Source organism: Saimiri boliviensis, chromosome 7 (assembly GCF_048565385.1).
Source record: "Saimiri boliviensis isolate mSaiBol1 chromosome 7, mSaiBol1.pri, whole genome shotgun sequence".
Classification (NCBI taxonomy): domain Eukaryota; kingdom Metazoa; phylum Chordata; class Mammalia; order Primates; family Cebidae; genus Saimiri; species Saimiri boliviensis.
In genome coordinates this window covers 39967124-39987314 of record NC_133455.1, presented here as the reverse complement: position 1 = coordinate 39987314, position 20191 = coordinate 39967124, and the positions used below count along the sequence as shown (strand labels likewise).

The window sequence follows — 20191 nt, the reverse complement described above, 5'->3', positions numbered from 1 at the left end:
TACCAAAAAAAAAAAAAAAAAAAAAAGCAAGGCATGGTGATGTGCATCTATAGTCCCACTAGTGGAGACATCAGATTGGGAGAACTACTTGAGCCCAGGAGTTCGAGTCACAGTGAACTATGACCATGTTCTAGCCCAGGCAATAGAGCAAGACCTTGTCTCAAAAAAACAAAACAAACAAACAAATATATATCTATGATAGAATAAATGATACAGGGAGAAATTTTAACATAAAGGCAGCCCCCAACTTGGGATAGTTTGACTTAAAATTTTTTACTTTATGAAAGATTTATCAAGATGTAACCCCATCATAAATCAAGAAGCATCTGTGTATCTAATCCAGGTTTCAGATGGCAATAACAGAAAAAAAAATTGAGGCAATAGTCAAAGATAATCACTGAGAATTTTCCAAAAGACACACATACACACACACACACACACCCCCCAAGAAATGAAAGAAAGAGACTAGAACAGATTAATTGATTGGCTGATTAATTCTCAACAGTAACCATATGACCCAGAAAGAAGACAGAGATGGAAGTTTTCAAGGTGTGACCAAAAAAAAGGTCTGTATGTAGAATTTTATGCTCACCAAATCTTGTTTCCAGGACGAGCATGAAATAAAATTTTTGTCTAAAACTGAGAGTCTAGCAAATTAGTCCTCATTTAAAAAATCCTAAAGGATATATTATAAAAAGAAGAAAATAATTTTAAGTGGAAGGCTGAAGATGCAATAAAGAATGGTAAACAACTACACTAGTTAAATACATGAATAAATCTAAAAATAATAACCTCTAATTTGTGAGGATAAAAGAAAATAAGATAAAACTGAATTACAGAACCACAATATAACATAAGTTGGGAAGTAGTGATCCATATGAAAGCATTCAAAGCTCCTTGAAACCAAAGGAGAGAAAAATATCTTAGACAATATGTATGTTACAAAAGAAACAAAAATGGGCCAGGCATGGTGGCTCATACCTGTAATCCCAGCACTTTGGGAGGCCAAGGTGGGTGGATCATTTGAGGACAGAATTTTGAAACCAGCTTGGTCAACATGGTAAATCCCTGTCTCTATTAACAATACAAATTAGCAGGGTGTGGTGACGTGCACCTGTAATCCCAACTACTTAGGAGGCTGAGGTAGGAAAATGGTTTGATCCTGGAAGGTGGAGACTGCAGTGAGCCGAGACTGCACCACTGCACTCCAGCCTGGGCAACAAAGCAAGACTCCATCTCAAAAAAATAAAAGGAAAAGAAACAGTAAATGAACAGAATATAAAGCATAATATCCAAACTAGCTGCAGTAGCCAGGACCAAACCCAGCAATGTACTCTGCCACCATGTGAAGGTCACTTACCAAAGGGCCAGCAAAGAAGAATAATAAACAGCTAGAGGTAGGAAAAAAACCAGAAGTGTGGTATTACAGAAACACAGAAAAGAGCATGTAGTAAGGAGGTTAAATCCAAACTAAGGCAAAAAAAAAAAAAAAAGAGAGAAACAGAAAAGCAGAAAAGCAAGACAAAGTATATAAAGAACAGTAAAATTAAATCGAAATACATCAATAACCAAAATAATTCAAAGGGGTTCTCCCGGTTAAAAGACAGGTCATGCTCAAAAAAAAAAAAAAAAAAAAAAAAACCTAAAACGGAAGGAGCGAAAAATATGAAAATGGAAAGAAAGTCCGAGAGCAGTAGTAGCTCACTCCCGTAATCCCGGTACTTTGGGAAGCCAAGGCAGCAAATCACCTGAGGTCAGGTGATCAAGACCAGCCTGGTCAACATGGCAAAACACCATCTCTACTAAAAATACAAAAAAAAAAAAAAAAAAAAAAAGGCCAGGTGTGGTAGCACACATCTATAATCCCAGCTACTCAGGAGGCTGAGGCAGGAGAATTGCTTGAACCTGGGAGGCAGAGGTTGCAGTGAGCCAAGATTGCACCACTATACTCTAGCCTGGGCAACACAGTGAGATTCTATCTCAAAAGAGGAGGGGAGGGGAGGGAGAGGATGAAAGGAGGTGGGGAGGGGAGGGGAGAAGGGGAGGGGAAAAGGAGAGGGGAGGAGGAGAAGGGAGGCGAGGGGAGGGGAGGGGAGGAGGGGAGGGGAGGACAGAGGGGAGGGAAGGGGGAGGGGAGGAGAGGGGGAAAGAGAGAGAGAGAAAGAAAAGAAAAGAGAGAGAGCGAAAGACAGACAAAATACTTGCGTTATTCCATTACTGGGGTTATTCCATTGCTATTAAACATCAATTCACCAAAAAGATCTAACAGATCTAAGTAGACAGGATATGAAGCCATTGACTGTAAACAGCATATTAGAGAAGTTTGGCTCTGAAGGAAAGCAAATAACAGATGGTACCTGAAGGGGGGATTTCAAATCAAAGAAAGCGTTTTTGGTTTGGGTTTTTTCATTTTTTATTTTTTTGGTGTTCTTTTCTTGTTTGTTTTCATATGAATCATACTGAACAAATTTGTGCATTATTGGGAATTACATGAAGTAGAGGTAAAAGCTGAAGTAGCAGGAGGGAGAGAGGATAAATCAAGAATAAGAAAGAATGGAATCCAGAGAATAAGAGAAAGGAGTGAAATTTGATAAAAAGGATTTGTCTTCAGTGTATTAAAGTAAATCAGGTATGATATAGGTATGATAAAATAAGAAGTTTTATGTAATCGTTCCGATTTTCTCAGTTATATGTAAGGTGACTGAGAGAAGGTTAAAAAGAAGAGACAGAGAGATTTGAAAACAAAGAAGGTACAAAATAACTATCTTAGAAAGTAGGAAGTTTTAACCCTACTAATACAATATTAACAGTGTTGCCCAGCACTGCTCAATACCATACCCATTGGAGATGTTTTTTTGGTGTTGGCCTGACTGAGGCCAACTCAATTATTACTAGATTACTTTCCTGGGTTATAACTCAGCACTTTGAGTTCATCATATCATGAACACAGTTTGGAACATTTTTCTTAAAGACATTTCCTTAAACTTTTTCTTAATGAAGTCCAGCTAATACCTTTCCTCCCCTCTCACAAATTTGTAAAATCTTACTATGGTTAATATACATACACATGGAGACAAATAATAAACAGATGGTCAGAGAGACAAAACAGAATGATGAATTGACAGAAAGAGGACATATCCAGAAACGCATGCACAATACATAGACCCATCAACTAAGGGGTGAAGAAAAGGAGAGCAGAGAAAAAAAGACTGGGTAAGGACTACAGCTAGGACTTCAAAGGGGCAACTGACAAAAAGTGTCAGAGCAAAATGTGAGTGTCTTGATCTCTTAGTGGCAGTATTACGGGTGAGTGTTATGTCCTTCACATTCCTTATCTCCTTTTTCTATAATCATCAAATGTTACTTATTCATTAAAAATAATAGGGTCAGGCACAGTGGCTCACACCTATAATCCCAACACTTTGGGAGGCCAAGGCAGGTGGATCATGACGTCAGGAGTTCGAGATCAGCTCAGCCAACATAGTGAAATCCTGTCTCTACTAAAAATATAAAAATTAGTCAGGTATGGAGGTGCACACCTGTAATCCCAGCTACCTGGGAGGCTGAGGGAGGAGAATCGCTTGAACCTGGGAGGCGGAGGTTGCAGTGAGCTGAGATTGTGCCATCGCACTCCAGCCTAGATGACAAGAGTGAAACTCTGTCTCAAATAAATTAATTAATTAATATAATAATAATGCAACTAAGGCTGACTTTTCAAAATTTGAGGGTTTTTTTACTTATTTACAAATACTCCATTTTTAATATAATGTATTTATATTTAATATAATGTCTTTAATACCAAAGACAAAAGTCCTTACAAAGCCATAAATGAAGACAGTAAATAATATGTCAATTTTATAGATAATCCAATTTTTCCTTAGTGCAGTAGTTCATGACAGTATACACACATAGATACTAATTAATCTGTAATTCTTTATAAGCAGACTTTTTAAAACCTTCAGTGAGATAACATTAGCATTAAAGACAAATTGGTAATACTATTTTTCAGAGTCTTAATATACACTTTCTCAGTCTCACAACTAGGCACAGGCTAGCTACAAGTATGTTTCACAAGTTACATTCCAATTTATAAGAAAAATTATGAGAACTTTTTCTATACAAGGCAACTTTAAGTCACCAATCATTACACCACATATTTGCTCATTTTCTCTTAAATAATATTGAATTTTATTTCCAAGTTATTATTTTCATACCTCTGAAGAGCTTTCATTATTGACATCTACTGTGTTTATAGGAGTTGCTGATGAATCTAAATCAGAACCTTGAGAGCCAACTCTCCCAGGAGTCTAGAACACAAACAGAAGGGGGAAAAAAAACAAAGCAGACATTAATAATATATTCATAAGCCATTTAATAATCTAAATCTTTACACATAAGAAAAGCAGATGTCTTTACAAAAATTACAGTACTAACAGTATCCTTTATCAAAGACTGTACCTCTGTATCAAAATCTCTATATATGCATTTCTCTCATTTTCAGTCACTTTAATAAAATGTATACAGTGCTTTATAAAGTATTCAAGTCACCTTCACAAAACATCTTACTTAATCAAAATGACATCTCTAAGACAGGTAAGATGGACGTTATCACTGTAGAGAAGAAAACAGATTTAAAGCAGGAAGTGACATGTTCAACATTGTACTGTTTTGTTTTTTGTCTTGCTCTGTCACCCAGGCTGGAGTCTTGCTCTGTCACCCAGGCTGGAGTGCAGTGGTGCAATCTCAACTCACTGCAACCTCCACCTCCCATGCTCCAGTGATCCTCCCACCTCAGCCACCTGAGTAGCTGGGACAATAGGTGCACACCACCACACCTGGCTACTTTTTTGTATTTTTGGTAGAGACAGGGTTTCACCATATTGTCCAGGATGGTCTCAAACTCCTGAGCTCAAATGATCTAGGCACCTCTGCCTCCCAAAGTGCTGGGGTTATAGGTCTGAGTCACCATGCCCAGCCCACCATGGTACTGTTAACAAAAATCAAAAAGTCCTCAAGATGCAAGTTTAAGGAGGAAAAAAAAAATCAGAAAGCACTCAAGATCCAAGTTAAAGAAAAAAAAATCAGAAAGAAGCAGAACTAAAGAAGCAGATTTTGTGAATGCTTTGACAATGCTCTCTTTTCTACACAAACTAAAACTATAATGATTCAAAGGGTGCCAAAAAGACCAATGCATCCCAAGTTATCAAGTCCCCATCATCAACCACTCAAACCAATCATTACCATCTGTCTCCAATACTTGATAGGACACCACCAGACACACATTTTTGAGCATTAAAGGTCTTTTCCTCCTGCACCATTTATCACTTAGCATTATCATTTATTAACATGTAGGTGTTACTTGGCCAGGCACGGTGGCTCACATCTGTAATCCCAGCACTTCAGGAGGCCAAGGCGGGCAAATAATAAGGTCAGGAGTTTGAGACCAGTCTGACCAACATGGTGAAACACCATCTCTAATGAAAATAGAAAAATTAGCTGAGTTTGGTGGTATATGCCTGTAATCCCAGCTACTCCAGAAGCTGAGGCAGGAGAATCACTTAAACTCGGGAGGTGGAGGTTGACACAACCACATATATGTATATATGGTTGTGTCTTAAGGAATATACATGTGTGTGTTTGTATATATATGTACATGTGTGTGCTACTTTTATATCAAATTACTTTTTGAATGAATTTGAAACCTAGTAAAACATTGAGTAAAAAGAGATTTAGAGCACAAAAACTGACTCAATAACACTCAACAAAAATATATGTGGTTCATGCTAGCATTATTTACATTTTACAGATGAGGGAACCAAGTCATAGAGACTAAGTAAATTGCCCAAAGTCAGATGGCTAATAAATGGAAGAAGAGATTTTAATTAGAGCAGTGTGGCTCTTAATCACTAACTCAGGCATCCCCAAACTTTTTACACAGGGGGCCAGTTCACTGTCCCTCAGACCGTTGGAGGGCCGCCACATACTGTGCTCCTCTAACTGACCACCAATGAAAGAGGTGCCCCTTCCTGAAGTGTGGCGGGCGAGGGGCGGTGGGGGGTGGGGGTTGGATAAATGGCCTCAGGGGGCCACATGCGGCCCTCGGGCCATAGTTTGGGGACGCCTGCTAACCAATACTGCTTCTCTGTTAGGTATCTCCAATGAAATGCCCCTCAATCACCCAAGATTCAAAACAACTCATGACATATTTGCCTCAACATGTGAACATACTGTACATCACTACTAAATATTCAACCCAAATGCCAAATAAGAATGAATTCATAATGCTATATTCATTCATCAAAATGATTATTAAAACTACATACAGGCCAGGCATGGTGGCTCATACCTATAATCCCAGCACTTTGGGATGCTGAGGTGGGCGGATCACCTGAGGTCAGGAGTTCAAGACCAGCCTGACCAACGTGGAGAAACCCTGTCACTACTAAAAATACAAAATTAGCCAGGCATGGTGGCACATGCCTGTAATCCCAGCTACTTGGGAGGCTGAGGCAGGAGAATCACTTGAACCCGGGAGGCAGGGGTTGCAGTGAGCCGAGACAGTGCCATTGCACTCCAGCCAGGGCCACAAAAGCAAAACTCTGTCTCAAAAACAAAACAAAACCAAACAAAAAACTATATACAATGGAAAAATATACACAGTATGATTTAAATTACATATAAAAATTACTAATACAAGAAAAAAGGTTGAAATTCAAATAAGGATTTCTGTAGCAAGACAGGAGTCTTCATTTTAATTTTTTTTCAGTTTTTGTTTTTGCTTTTTTTCAGAATTTTAGATCCATACTTGAATTGCTTTTATCTTGGAAAAAAAATGTTTTATGTTAAAGATAAGCAGACCTCCAGCTGAGTAGCCAGCATTCCTTTCCTTTCCTCATGCAGATACTTTGCACATGTATTAACAGGCACATCTCCTTTTATTGTGTGTCACTTTACTGCACTTTGGAAATATGGCGCTTTTTACATATTGTAAGTTTGTGTCAACTCTACCATCAAACAAGTCTATTGGAACCATTTTTTCAATAGTATGTGCTCACTTTGTATCTCTGTGTCATATTTTGGTCATTCTCACAATATTTTGAGCTTTTTCATTATTATCATATCTGTTATGGTGATCTATGATCAATGATCTTTGAAGTTACTACTTCAAAGATTGTTTTGGGGCACTAAAACCCACACGCATGTAAGATGGCAAACTTAATTGATAAATGTTGTGTGTGTTCTGACTGCTCCAGTAACTGGCCATTTCCCAGTCTCTCTCCCTCTTCCTTGAGATTTCCTATTCCTTGAGACACAACCATATTAAAATTAGGCCAGTTAATAACCCTATAATGGCCTCTAAGTGTTCAAGTGAAAAGAAGAACTGCCCATCTCTCACTTAAAATCAGAAGCTAGAAATGATTAAGCTTAATGAGGAAGGCATGTGGAAAGCTGAAACAGACCAAAAGCTAGGCCTTTTGTGCCAAACAGCCAAATGTGAATGCAAAGAAAAAGTTTCTGAGGAAATTAAAAGTGCTACTCAATTGAACACACAAATGATAAGAGCACAAATTGCTGAGAAAGTTTTAGTGACCTGAATAGAAGTTCAAGCCTTTCATAACATGCCCTTAAATCAAAGCCTAATTCAGAGAAAGGTCATAACTCTCTTCGATTTTACAAAGGCTGAGATAGATGAGAAAGCTGCAGAAGTCTGAAGCTAGCAGAAGCTGGTTCATGGGATTTACAGAAAGAAGCTGTCTCCATAACACAAAAATGCAAAGTGAGCCAGCATGTGATGATGGAGAACCTGCAGCAAGTTATCCAGAAGACCTAGCTAAGATAATTAATGAAGATGTCTATACTAATCTCAGACGTTCAATTCAGGAAAAAAACAGCCTTCTATTGGAAGATGCCATCTAGAACTACCATAGCTAGAGAGGAGAAATCAATACTGGGCTTCCAAGCTTCAAAGAACAGTCTAATTCTTCTTAGGGATTAATGGAGCTGATGACTTTTAAGTTCAAGCCAATGATAATTTATACCATTCTGAAATTCCTATTGCCCTTAAGAATTATGCTAATTCTACTGTGATCTATAAATAGAACAAGAAAGCCTGTTTACCACATGGATCACTGAGTATTTTAAGTCCACTATTAAGACCTACTGCTGAAAAAGAAAATAATCCTTTCAAAATATTACCGTCCACTGACAATACACCTGGTCACCGAAGAGCTCTGAAGGAGACATACAATAAGTTTAATGTTGTTTTCATGCCTATTAACACAACATCCATTCCACAGTCCATGGATCAAGGAGTAATTTTGACTCTCAAGTCTTATTATTTAAGAAATATATTTTGTAGGGCTATAACTACCATAGACAGTGATTCCTGTGACAGATCTGGGCAGAGTATGTTAAAAACCTTCTAAAACAGTCACCATTCTAGATATGATTAAGAACATTTGTGATTCATGGGAGGAAGTCAAAATATCAACACTAACAAGAGTTTGGAAGTTCATTCCAAACCTCATAATGACTGTGAGGGGTTCAAGACTCCAGTAAAGCAGATATGGCAGAATCAGCAAGAAAACTAAAATTAGAAGTAGAACTTAAAGATGTGACTGATATATATATATATATATATAATATATTTCAGACAGGGTCTTGCTCTGTCACCCAGGCTGGAGTGCAATGGTGCGATCTTGGCTCACTGCAACCTCCACCTCCCAAGTTCAAGCAATTCTTCTGCCTCAGCCTATTAAATAGCTGGGACTACAGGTACCAACTACCATGCCTGGCTGATTTTTCTATTTTTAGTAGAGATGGGGTTTCACCATGTTGGCCAGGCTGGTATCGAACTCCTGACCTTGTGATCCACCTGCCTCGGCCTCCCAAAGTGTTGGGATTACAGGCGTGAGCCACCATGCCCAGCCGTGACTGATAATTTTCATGATAAAACTTTAATGGAGGAGGAGTGGATTCTTAAAGATGAGCAAAGAAGGTAGTTTCTTGAGGTGGAATCTACTCCTGGGAAATATGCTGTGAACACTGTTGAAATGACAAAAAAGACTTTAGAATATTTCATAAATTTAGTTGATAAAGCAGCAGCAGCTTTTGGGAGGACTGACTCAACTTTTGAAGGAAGTTCTACTGTGGGTAAAATGCTATCAAATAGTACTGCATGCTAGAGGGAAATCTTCCATGAAAGGAAGAGTTAATCAAAGCAAAGCAGCAAACTTCATTGTTGTTTTAAGAAATTGCCACAGCCATACCAACCTTCAGAAACCTTCACCCTGGTCAATCAGCAGCTATCAATATAGAGGCAAAATCTTCCACCAGCAAGAAGATTATGACTAGCTGGGCAAGGTGGCCCACATCTGTAATCCTAGTGCTATGGGAGGCCGAGGCAGGAGGATCACTTGAAGGTAGGCATTTGAGACCACTCTGGGCAACATTTAAAAAATACAAAATTATATCAAAAAAATACAAAAATTAGCCAGGCATGGTGGCATGCACCTGTAGTCCCAGCTACTAGTGAGGCAGGAGAATATCTGGAGGCGGGGAACCTGAGGCTGTTTCACACCAACTTCCTAAAACTAAATTGAAAGGAAAACCCTAACTTTCCATGCTTAAGTAACAAAAGGACCCTTTGACTTTTTCCATGTGGCAGATAGGAAATTGGCTGTCCACAACAAATCAGACTCACTGTGGGCAAGTCTTCGTTTGCACATAAGTAAAACTGTGTAGCTTCACCCTAGGCTCTGATTGGAAGCTTTTCATACAACACTGTTGAAATGACAACAAAGAACTTAGAATATTCCATTAACTTTAGAAATTCCAAAATTTTGCGTAAAAATGCTATCAAACAACATTGCGTGCTACAGGGAAATCTTTCATGAAAGGAAGAGTTCATCAGAGCAATGCAGCAAACTTCATCGTTGTTTTATTTGTATCCCAAAATTGGAATAGAAAATTCCAAAACTGGTTGCAAAAAGCAACCAATCAGATGTTTGCACAGGAGTGTGACCTCTGTAACTTCATTTCAGCCTCTGGTTGGCTGCTTTCTGCAACCAATCGGACTGATTGTGGGAACCACTTCATTTACATGAGGTGACCATGAAGTGACCAATGGGAAACATCTAGTGGGTATTTGGACTCAAGAAGATTCTGTATCTGGGCTCAGGCCCACTTCCACACTGTGGAGTGTACTTTCATTTTCAAAAAATTGTTGCTTTTGTTCTTTCAGTGCTTCATTCTTTCTTTTACTTTGCTGGGCATTTTGTCCAACTCTTTTCTCAAAACGCCAATAACCTGGACAACTTGCAGTCATGACACTCTACCAGTGATACTAGGAAGGCTGAAGTGGGAGGATCACACTTAAGCCCAGGAATTCAAATTTGCAGTGAGCTATGATCGCACCACTGAACTCCAGACTGGGTGACACAGCGAGACTGTGTCATTAAAGAAAAAATATTTGAGAAGGTTTTTTTCACTGAAGGCTCAAACAACTGTTAACATTTTATAGCAATAAAATACTTTTAAATTAAGGTATCTACTTTGTTTTATTAGACATAATGCTATTGCATACTTAATAGGCTTCAGTATGCCGTGAATATAATTTTATATGCACTACAAAACCAAATAATTTATGTGACTCATTTTATTGTGCTATTTGTTTTATTGCAGTGACCTAGAACCAAGCCTGCAAAATCTCCAATATGCCTATATACAAGTATGCCTATATACTTGTATTATATTTATATAAATTAGGAAACTAGAACAAGTAGAAAATAACAACCAGTACTTAAAGCTACAGAGAAACTCCCAAACTCTTCTTAAACATAATTCCTCAAAGGAGGGTGTAAGATAAAGCTCTTATTTTATATTCTGGATAAAGTATTAACCTAGTATGCTATGACAAGGGGGAAATAAAAAGATCATGAACCTTTTTTAAAGTACTTATGTTCTTTAGAATTCTCAAAAGAACTCAGGGTTCTGTGAGGTTCTGCCAACTGAAGAATGACAAGGAACATTATGGCTGGGCGCAAATGGCTCACGCCTGTAATCCCAGCACTTTGGCAGGCTGAGGTAGGTGGATCACTTCGGGTCAGAAGTTTGAGACCAGCCTGGCCAATATGGTGAGACCCATCTCTACTAAAAATACAAAAATCAGCTGGGCATGGTGGTGCATGCCTGTAATCCCAGCTACTCGGGAGGCTGAGGCAGAAGAATTGCTAGAACCTGGGAGGCAGAAGTTGCAGTGAGCCAATATCATGCCACTGTACTCCAGCCTGGATGACAAAGCAAGACTCTGTCTTTAAAAAAAAAAAAAAAAAAAAAAGAGAGAGAGAGAAGAAATATTACCTTGTGTAACTGTTTTCTTTCTTCCCCCACCCCCAAACCCCAGCTTTTTTTTTTTTTTTTTTTTTTTTTTTTTGAGACAAGGGTCTCACTATGTTGCCCAGCCTGGTCTCAAACTCCTGAGCTCAAGTGATCCTCCCACCTCATCCTCCCAAACTGCTGAGACTACAGGCACAAGCCATTGCATCCAGCCTATGTTTCAATAAAGATGGATAAAGAACATCAGGGGTACACTTCAGAAAGAGACAGGTATCTTACTAATGAGTGAAAAAAAACAAAACCCCACAAACATTGTTGAGAGATGGAGGAGGCAATAATTGTATCCTTTCCAAGAACAGTAGCAACCACCACACCAAGGCTTATCCAGAACAGACAGAAAGTGGCACAGTTTCAATAAAGTACTAAAGATGAAGAATGCAAAATGAATCTCTGGTCAAACACAAATGAAAATGAGATGAGCTGATATAAGGAGTGTCCATTTGGTTGTCAGTATCAGGAGACACTACCCAAAATGATGAAATTGTAAGGCTTTCATACTCAGAGAAGTGAAAGAAGGTTAAGCCAACTGAATATATGAGTGAAATACCCATGAATTTTAGATACCACCAAGCTAGATCAAATCCCACTTCAGCCTAACTTCAACTTGCTACAGGTTTTGGAGAGGTTGTACTTTATTGCCAGGTCTCAGAACCTGAGCACTACCTCCTGCCTCAGGGTGGTTGCTGCCCCTTCTGGGAGGTTTCCATTTTCTAAACAAGCAGAAAAAGCTTGTGAAACAATCAAAGCAGTGATGCCAAAGATGTCATGGCAGAAGGCCTGGGTTCCTGAGCCACTGAGAGCTCACAGGGCTGGATTTGACATTCCTGATGAATCACACAGGCACATTCATCCTGCTGACACTGTATTTCATCCTCATTGCAAAACTCAGGATCATCTTCCTGGGCACTGAATAGGGTCAGCTTTTAACCTAGTCTCTTCACTTTGACGGAGGGCCAAAGTGGTGGGACAATTAGGGGAGAGGGTGGAGTGGGCCTCTACTTTCTCCTTCTTCTTGCTCATTCTCATTTTCTTTGTCCTTACAACCTTCCTAAAATGCCTATGCTTTTTTTAAAGTTGACCTATCTTTCTTTTCTGGACTGGAGGCATAGCAGGATATTGTGAAACCTCAGCCACATGACTATTGGGAGTCTCCTCCAATGGTTCTAACAATGATTCCAAACTTCTCTGCAGAGGGTCATTCTTCCTTGGGCAGAATTTATCTCTTGTATCTTGAGTATTTGGTAATTGGTTCAAGTCTTTAGTGACATGTTTGGGAGACTCCTAAACTCAGTTAATGAGGATTTTTTTTAACCTACTATGCTGATCCCAGCCACTCTGCAGAAACAAAGAATCACAACAAACAGACCAAAAGTCAAATGATTTTTTTTTTTAAACGTAGTTAGCACCCTGACTGTTTCCAATGATATATCATAGATACAGCTATCACAGATACGAAGTATACTGATCTCATATTTCTCCCCTTGACTTATCTAAAGGCATTCAATGGTCTTCAGAAATAAAAGTGCCCAAGTTGTTCTTGGCCTAGGGAATCTCAAATTTCCTGGTACAGTATGAAGGAGAAGGCCTCAGTCTCTACAGTCCCTTTAAATTTTCCCAAAATCTAACATTCAAAAACTGTCTAAATTTATCCAGAGTATATATTAACTGCATTCATTTAATGCCCACAAAATTTTCTTGTTTTAACTATTAGATCAGCTATAGTCCTCCAAACACCAAAGCAAGATCCTTTCCCAAAATAATAATTAAGGCATGAATTTATAACTAAATAAAAGCCAGCTCTGGATTTAGTGATAAACTCATGGATGTGGCAAAAAGTAAACGGTGAAAATGTTACAAAAGAGTATTTAAATTGGATTTTTTTATTTATTTTATTTATTTATTTATTTACTTATTTTTGTCACTCTGACACCCAGGCTGGTGCGATCTCAGCTCACTGCAACCTCCACTTCCCACATTCAAGTGATTCTCCTGCCTCAGCCTCCCGAGTAGCTTGAATTACAGGCACACCCCACCATGCCTGGCTAACTTTTGTATTTTTAGTAGAGACAGGGTTTCACCATGTTGGCCAGGCTGGTCTCAAACTCCTGACCTCAAGTGATTCACCCACCTCCATCTCCCAGAGTGCTGGGATTACAGTTATGAGCCACCGTGCCCAGCCTAAATAAGATATTTAATATAAAGAACTGTTGTATAAAACTAGAAATTCATTTTTGATTCATTAGCATTTCAATAGCTTCACACTACAATGAAAGGCAATGGAAAGAGGAAGTTATACTTCCAAAGAACTGTATTTTCCCCATTTCTATTTCCTTTATTTTTCCAGATGCCAGATGGCTTATTACCTAAGGTTTTCCTTGACTGAGAAGAAGTAAGCAATTCAAAGAAATACGGTACTTTTATTTTTTTATTTTTGTAGAGATGAGGTCTCCCTATGTTGCCTAGGCTTATCTCAAACTTAATAGGCTCCAGTGATTATCCTGTCTCAGTCCCCCAAAGTGCTGGTAGTACAGGTGTGATCCACCATGGCCACCTGAAATAAGGTATTTCTACATAATCTTATTATCACCACCAAAAATACCCTTTCTCAAATCTGCCTAAAATAATCATGGTAAATATATGTAGGTAAAGCCTAAGAGGCATGGGGAGTAAACAAAGCAAAAACAGAGAAACCCTCACCAGATAGGGTTTGTTTTGTTTTGTTTTGTTTTGTTCTATTCTGTTCTGTTCTGTTCCGTTTTGTTTTGAAATAGAGTCTCACTCTGTCACCCAGGCTAGAGTGCAGTGGTGCAATCTTGGCTTACTGCAACCCTCTGCTTCCGGTTCAAGCAATTATCCCGCCTCAGCCTCCTGAGTAGCTGGGATTACAGGAATGTACCACCACACCCAGCCAATTTTTGTATTTTTAGTAGAAATGGGGTTTCGCCATGTTGGTCAGACTGGTCTCAAACTCCTGATCTCATGTTCTGCCTGCCTTGAACTCCCAAAGTGCTGAGATTACTGGTGTGAGCCACCGCACCTGGCCAAGACAGAGGTTTTTGATGCCCATATTTTAAACAGACTCCTCTGATTGTTGTTAAATTATCTAAATCCTTCTTATTCTGTTTTTAAGCCACTAAAATTCCTTTATTTCCATGAGAAGCCCCAAAACAATAACACTAACCCTAAAGAAATAACATTAAGCCTTCTAACTTTTTCACTTACAAAAGTTTTACTTTGCAAAAACAATGGGATTGAAATGATTTATGCTAAAAATTTAAAGTGACAGGCTGGGCACAATGGTTCACATCTGTAATCCCAGCACTTTGGGAGGCTGAGGTGGAAGGATCAGTTGAGCCCAGGAAGTCAAGGCTGCAGTGAGTTGTAATTATGATACTTCACTCCAGCCTGGGCCACAGAGTAAGACCTTGTCTCAAAAAAAAAAAAAAAAAAAATACAAATATTATTAACACAAAACCATTCTTAAAAACAAGGTAAGAATCACAGTGGACCAAAAATTAAATGGACACATTAGAGTATCCAGGATTCTGGGACCTAAAACAGGTAGAGGCAGTCAAGTTCAGTAATAAGAACCAAAAACGCCCTGAGTATGTGAGGTAACAAGAAACCAGACCCACTGTGAGAACTCAGTAAGCGGGGCAAGGTACTATCCCTTGCCACTTTTTTAAAAGCTGTAAATCCTGCCATGTACTGTTTAGCAAAGTTTTTCCAGGTAGAGATGAAAGGGCGTTCCAACCAAAGCATTATTTATAACAGCTTATAAATCATAAGCAATCTGTATGTTCAAAATGAAGAAACTATAAACTAAACTATGACATAACTGTCCAACAGTCTTGGCAATTTATGTCATAAGTGTGAAAGTTGGGTAAAAAAATGGGAATGCATGTGATATACGTCGATCTACTATGAAAAATTAAAAAGAGAAAAAAAGACTATATAAATATACATATGTATAGAGATTATGTTTATTTCATCTAAATTTGTCAAAGAAAATACAACATTTGTATATATTATGACTTCAATTACATAAAAATATATACACATAAAAAGATTAAAGGGTAATCATATAAGACTGATGAGTTTTATGATAGGGTGATTTTTGTTGTTACTTTTCCTCCCATATCACTAAAAGGATGAGACTTGTGTTAAGATTATTTTATTAACCACCCACCTGCTTCCACCCAAAATTTGTTAGTGTTGTCATATTACTTTTAAAAGTTTTCAGATTTTTTTTAAAAATTGGGCTTGACAGAAAGATCCAGAGAATTCTAATTATCAAACACCTATCATTAATGTTTAAGTATCTGCAACCAGACAAACGAAAGGAAAACCAGCTAAAACAAAACTACTTCTCTATTCACAATACTTCTGAACAAATCTGTGAGTTTTCTACACCAAGTAATACAGTTCTCTGCAGACACCAAATGTAGGTCCTACAATTTAACTGAATTCTGACACTATCTCGAATTAGCACAGACCTTGAAGACTAAGGGATCAGTCCCATAAGACTGCCCTCCCTTTCCAATGCCAATAGCAGTAAAAGGTCCCCAGGTTACTCACCCATACTTTTGTCTACCTTGGCTACATATCAGGAACTCTCACAACTCCCCTCTTCAGGTTTGATAATTTACTATAGCAGCTCAAAGAACTCAAGGAAACACTTTACTTATGTTTACTCTAAAGGATATCTTAAAGGATACAAATAAACAGCCAGATAAAGCAGTATGTAAGGGAAGGTCCGCACAAGAGCTTCTGTTCCCAAAATTTTGGGATATGTTACCCTCCCAACATATGAATGTATTCAACAACCAGGAAGCTCTCCAAAACCACTGTTTAAGGTTTTTACAGAGGTTCCAGTATGTAAGCATAAGCATGATTGATTAAGTCATTGGCCACTGGTGATCAACTCAATCTCTAGCCCCTCTATATTCCTGGAGGTCAGCAGGTAGGACCGAAACTTCCATATCCTTAATCTTGTGGCTAATGTCTATGGCAACCAGTCCCCAGCCTGAAGCTATCTAGGGGCCCATCAAGATCACTTCATTAGCATAAACTCAGGTATTGCCAAAAGGTCTTTATTATGAATGACAAAGACACTCCTTTCACCTCCATCACTCAAGGAATTCCAAAAGTTTTAGGAGCTCCATGACAGAAATAAGAAAAAAGACCAAATATATATTTCTTATTATGACACAATATTACACCAATATTTGAAATGATGAAAAAAATACACAATATTCAAAGTATTTACTTCAAATAAGAGCAGATGTCGGCGGGGCATGGTGGCTCATGCCTGTAATCCCAACACTGGGAAGCCAAGGCGGGCGGATCTTTTAAGGTCAGCAGTTAAGAGACCAGCCTGGACAACATGGTGAAACTCCATGTCTACTAAAAATACACACACACACAAAAAAAAAAAATTAGCTGGGCGTAGTGGCACTCGCCTGTAATCCCAGCTACTACGGAGCCTAAGGCAGGAGAATCACTTGAACCCAGGAGATGAAGGTTGCTCACTTCGTCTCCCAAGAATCATTTGAACCCGGGACACATGGTTCCATTGCACTCCAGCTTGGATGACAGAGAGACTCTGTCTCAAACAAACAACAAAAAAAAAACAGATGTCTGCAATAAATAGGATATCCTAGATTGTTGGTATAAAAACAGATTCATACTGCAAGATCAGTAAAAAACAACATTAATCTCTGTAAAAAAAAAAAACTATAAAAGAGGCAAACACAAATTTGAGAAAGAATAGCACTTGAAGGGGGAAAATGTTATTGTTTACCATACACAATATCGTAAAAAGAAATACTACCATCACAGCACTGTCACAGAGGTTTTAACAACTTAAAATTTTTCTGAAATAAATGATTGCTCTATTGCAGACTAGTTGTTTACTGAGTATATTTCTTTTTTTTTTTCTTTTTCTTTTTTTTTTTTTTTTTTTTGAGATGGAGTCTTGTTCTGTTGCCCAGGCTGGAGTACAGTGCCATGATCTTGGCTCACTGCAACCTTTGTCTTCCAAGTCCAAGCAATTCTCCTGCTTCAGCCTCCTGAATAGGTAAGACTATGTGCACCCGCCACCATGCCTGGCTAGTTCTTCTGTATATTTAGTAGAGATGGGGTATCACTGTATTAGCCAGGCTGGTCTTGAACTCCTGACTTTAGGTGATCCACCCCCTCGGCCCCCCAAAGTGCTTGGATTGCAGGTGTGAGCCATTGCACCCAGCCTCTTTTTTTTTTTTTAACAGGCAAAATCTCACTCTGTCACCCAAGCTAAAGTACAGTGGCACAATCATAGCTCATTGTAGCCTCAAATTTCCTGGGCTCAAGCCATCCTCCCGCCTCAGTCTACTGAGTAGCTTAGGACTACAGATGAGTACCACCCCACCTGGCTAATTTCTTTTCCTTTGTTTTTGTTTTTGTTTTGTTTTGTTTTGTTTTGTTTTTTGAGACAGGGTTTTACTTTGTCACCCAGGCTGGAGTGCAGTGGTGCGATCTCGGCTCACTGCAACCTCTGACTCCTGGGTTCAAAATATCCACCCACCTCAGCCTCCTGAGAAGCTAGGACTACAGACGCATGTCACCACACCCAACTAACTTTTGCATTTTTTTGTAGACATGGGATTTTGCCATTATGCCCAGGCTGGTCTCAAATGCCTGGACTCAAGCAATCTGCCTACCTCAGCCTCCCAAAGCGCTAAGAGATTATAGGCATGAGTCACCATGCCTGGCCCTGGCTAATTTTCTTTAAGCAAAATTATTTCTAAAACTGGAAAGGATACAAGTATTAGAAATTAAATAATATACAACTCAAAAACTTGCTGATTTATAAGATATCTATAAGGAATTCTTATAAAATGTACCTTTCAACACTGATTTGGTTAATCTATTTCATCCTCACCTCACCACAAAAACAAATTAGAAAGATTTTCACAAATTCAAAAAGTCCAAAAAGCCATCTACTATAGGCAGACTTTAAGAACAATGCTGCCGGGCGCGGTGGCTCAAGCCTGTAATCCCAGCACTTTGGGAGGCCGAGGCGGGTGGATCACGAGGTCAAGAGATCGAGACCATTCTGGTCAACATAGTGAAACCCCGTCTCTACTAAAAATACAAAAATTAGCTGGGCGTGGTGGCCTGTGCCTGTAATCCCAGCTACTCAGGAGGCTGAGGCAGGAGAATTGCCTGAACCCAGGAGGCGGAGGTTGCGGTGAGCCGAGATCGCGCCATTGCACTCCAGCCTGGGTAACAAGAGCGAAACTCCGTCTCAAAAAAAAAAAAAAAAAAAAAGAACAATGCTTTAAATACATTACGCGAGCCTTATACTAAATGGATAGTCGAAGAGCTCTCACTAACTCTTTTAAGAGCTAAAAACATAACATACAGATAAAGGGAAAAGGTATTTTTGCAAATAAAAAATACTATTTCAAAAAAAAAATTCATGTAAAGTAATTGAGGAGTTCCCAGGGAGTTTTCACACTTGACCTCTTAGCTTATCACATACTCTCTAGGTAAATTCATTTACTCCCTTAATTTTCATTAGCACTATTGCTGACAATAATAAAACACTAACTCTAATCCAGACATTTGCTGAGTTTCCAATTCATATTTTCCTGTGCTGCTAAATTTATTAAGAGCACTACAAAGTCAGATTATTCAAAACCAAATTCATTTATCTTTGCTCAAACCTTTCACCCATCTGCATTCTCCATCTCAGATTACAGAACCATTACATACTCATTTTGCCTAAATCCAAGGCATCACTCTTACTCGTCTCTATTCCTTAATCTTCACATCCAATCGCCAGGTTAATTCAATTGCCCACATAAATTTTGCATCTATCCCCCTTTCTCCATCTCCTTGGCCACTACTTTAATTCATGTTGCCATCATCTTTTACCTGGATTATAAAAGAGATCTAATATAACACTCTATACCTTTATATCCACATTTCTAGTTGTTTACTAAGAAATCCAGTAATGGATTTCTCAAACCATTGTAACCAAACCAAAGTCTTCATTTATCTCAATACTTTACCATCCTAGAAAAAAGTTTGCTTACCTCACTATGTTCTCCAGCTTAGTCAATAATATCCTCATTTATCAAGAACTTCAGTTAAACCCTAAATGAAGCTGGGTGCAGTGGCTCATGCCTGTAATCCCAGTACTTTGGGAGGCCAAGGCAGGCGGATCATCTGAGGTCAAGAGTTCGAGACCAGTCTGATCAACATGGAGAAACCCTGTCTCTACTAAAAAGACAAAATTAGCCAGGCATGGTGGCACGTGCCTATAATCCCAGATACTCGGGAGGCTGAGGCAGGAAAATCATTTGAACCAGGGAGGTTGAGGTTACAGTGACCCAAGATTGTACCACAGCACTCTAGCCTTGGCAATAGAGTAAGACTGTCTCAAAAAAAAAAAAAAAAAAAAAAAAACCTCTAAATGAACTATTAGCCGGGCACAGTGGTAGGCACCTGTAATCCCAGTTACCTGGAAAGCTGAGGCAGGAGAATCACTTGAACCCAGGAAGTGGAGGTTACAGTGTGCTGAGATCATACTGCTGCATTCCAGCCTGAGTGACAAGAGTGAGAATCTGGGCCAGGTGCAGTGGCTCACTTCTGTAATCCCAGCACTTTGGAAGGCTGAGGTGGGTGGATCACAAGGTCAGGGGTTTGAGACCAGCCTGGCCAACTTGGTGAAATCCCATCTCTACTAAAAATACAAAAATTGGCCAGGTGTGATGGCACACGCCTATAGTCCCAGCTACTCGGGAGG

At 39.0% G+C, this 20191-nt stretch overlaps 1 protein-coding gene across 1 annotated transcript in view; it reads right to left on the bottom strand.

Moving 5' to 3' along the window:
* The window catches only part of EEA1 (early endosome antigen 1), a 155388-nt gene that overhangs the window by 112396 nt on the left and 22801 nt on the right, over positions 1 to 20191 (bottom strand). Inside the window, exon 2 of the mRNA XM_039472113.2 lies at positions 4215 to 4307. Within this exon, the coding sequence (XP_039328047.2) occupies positions 4215 to 4307 (93 nt within the window). The remainder of the gene's footprint in view (positions 1 to 4214; positions 4308 to 20191) is intronic.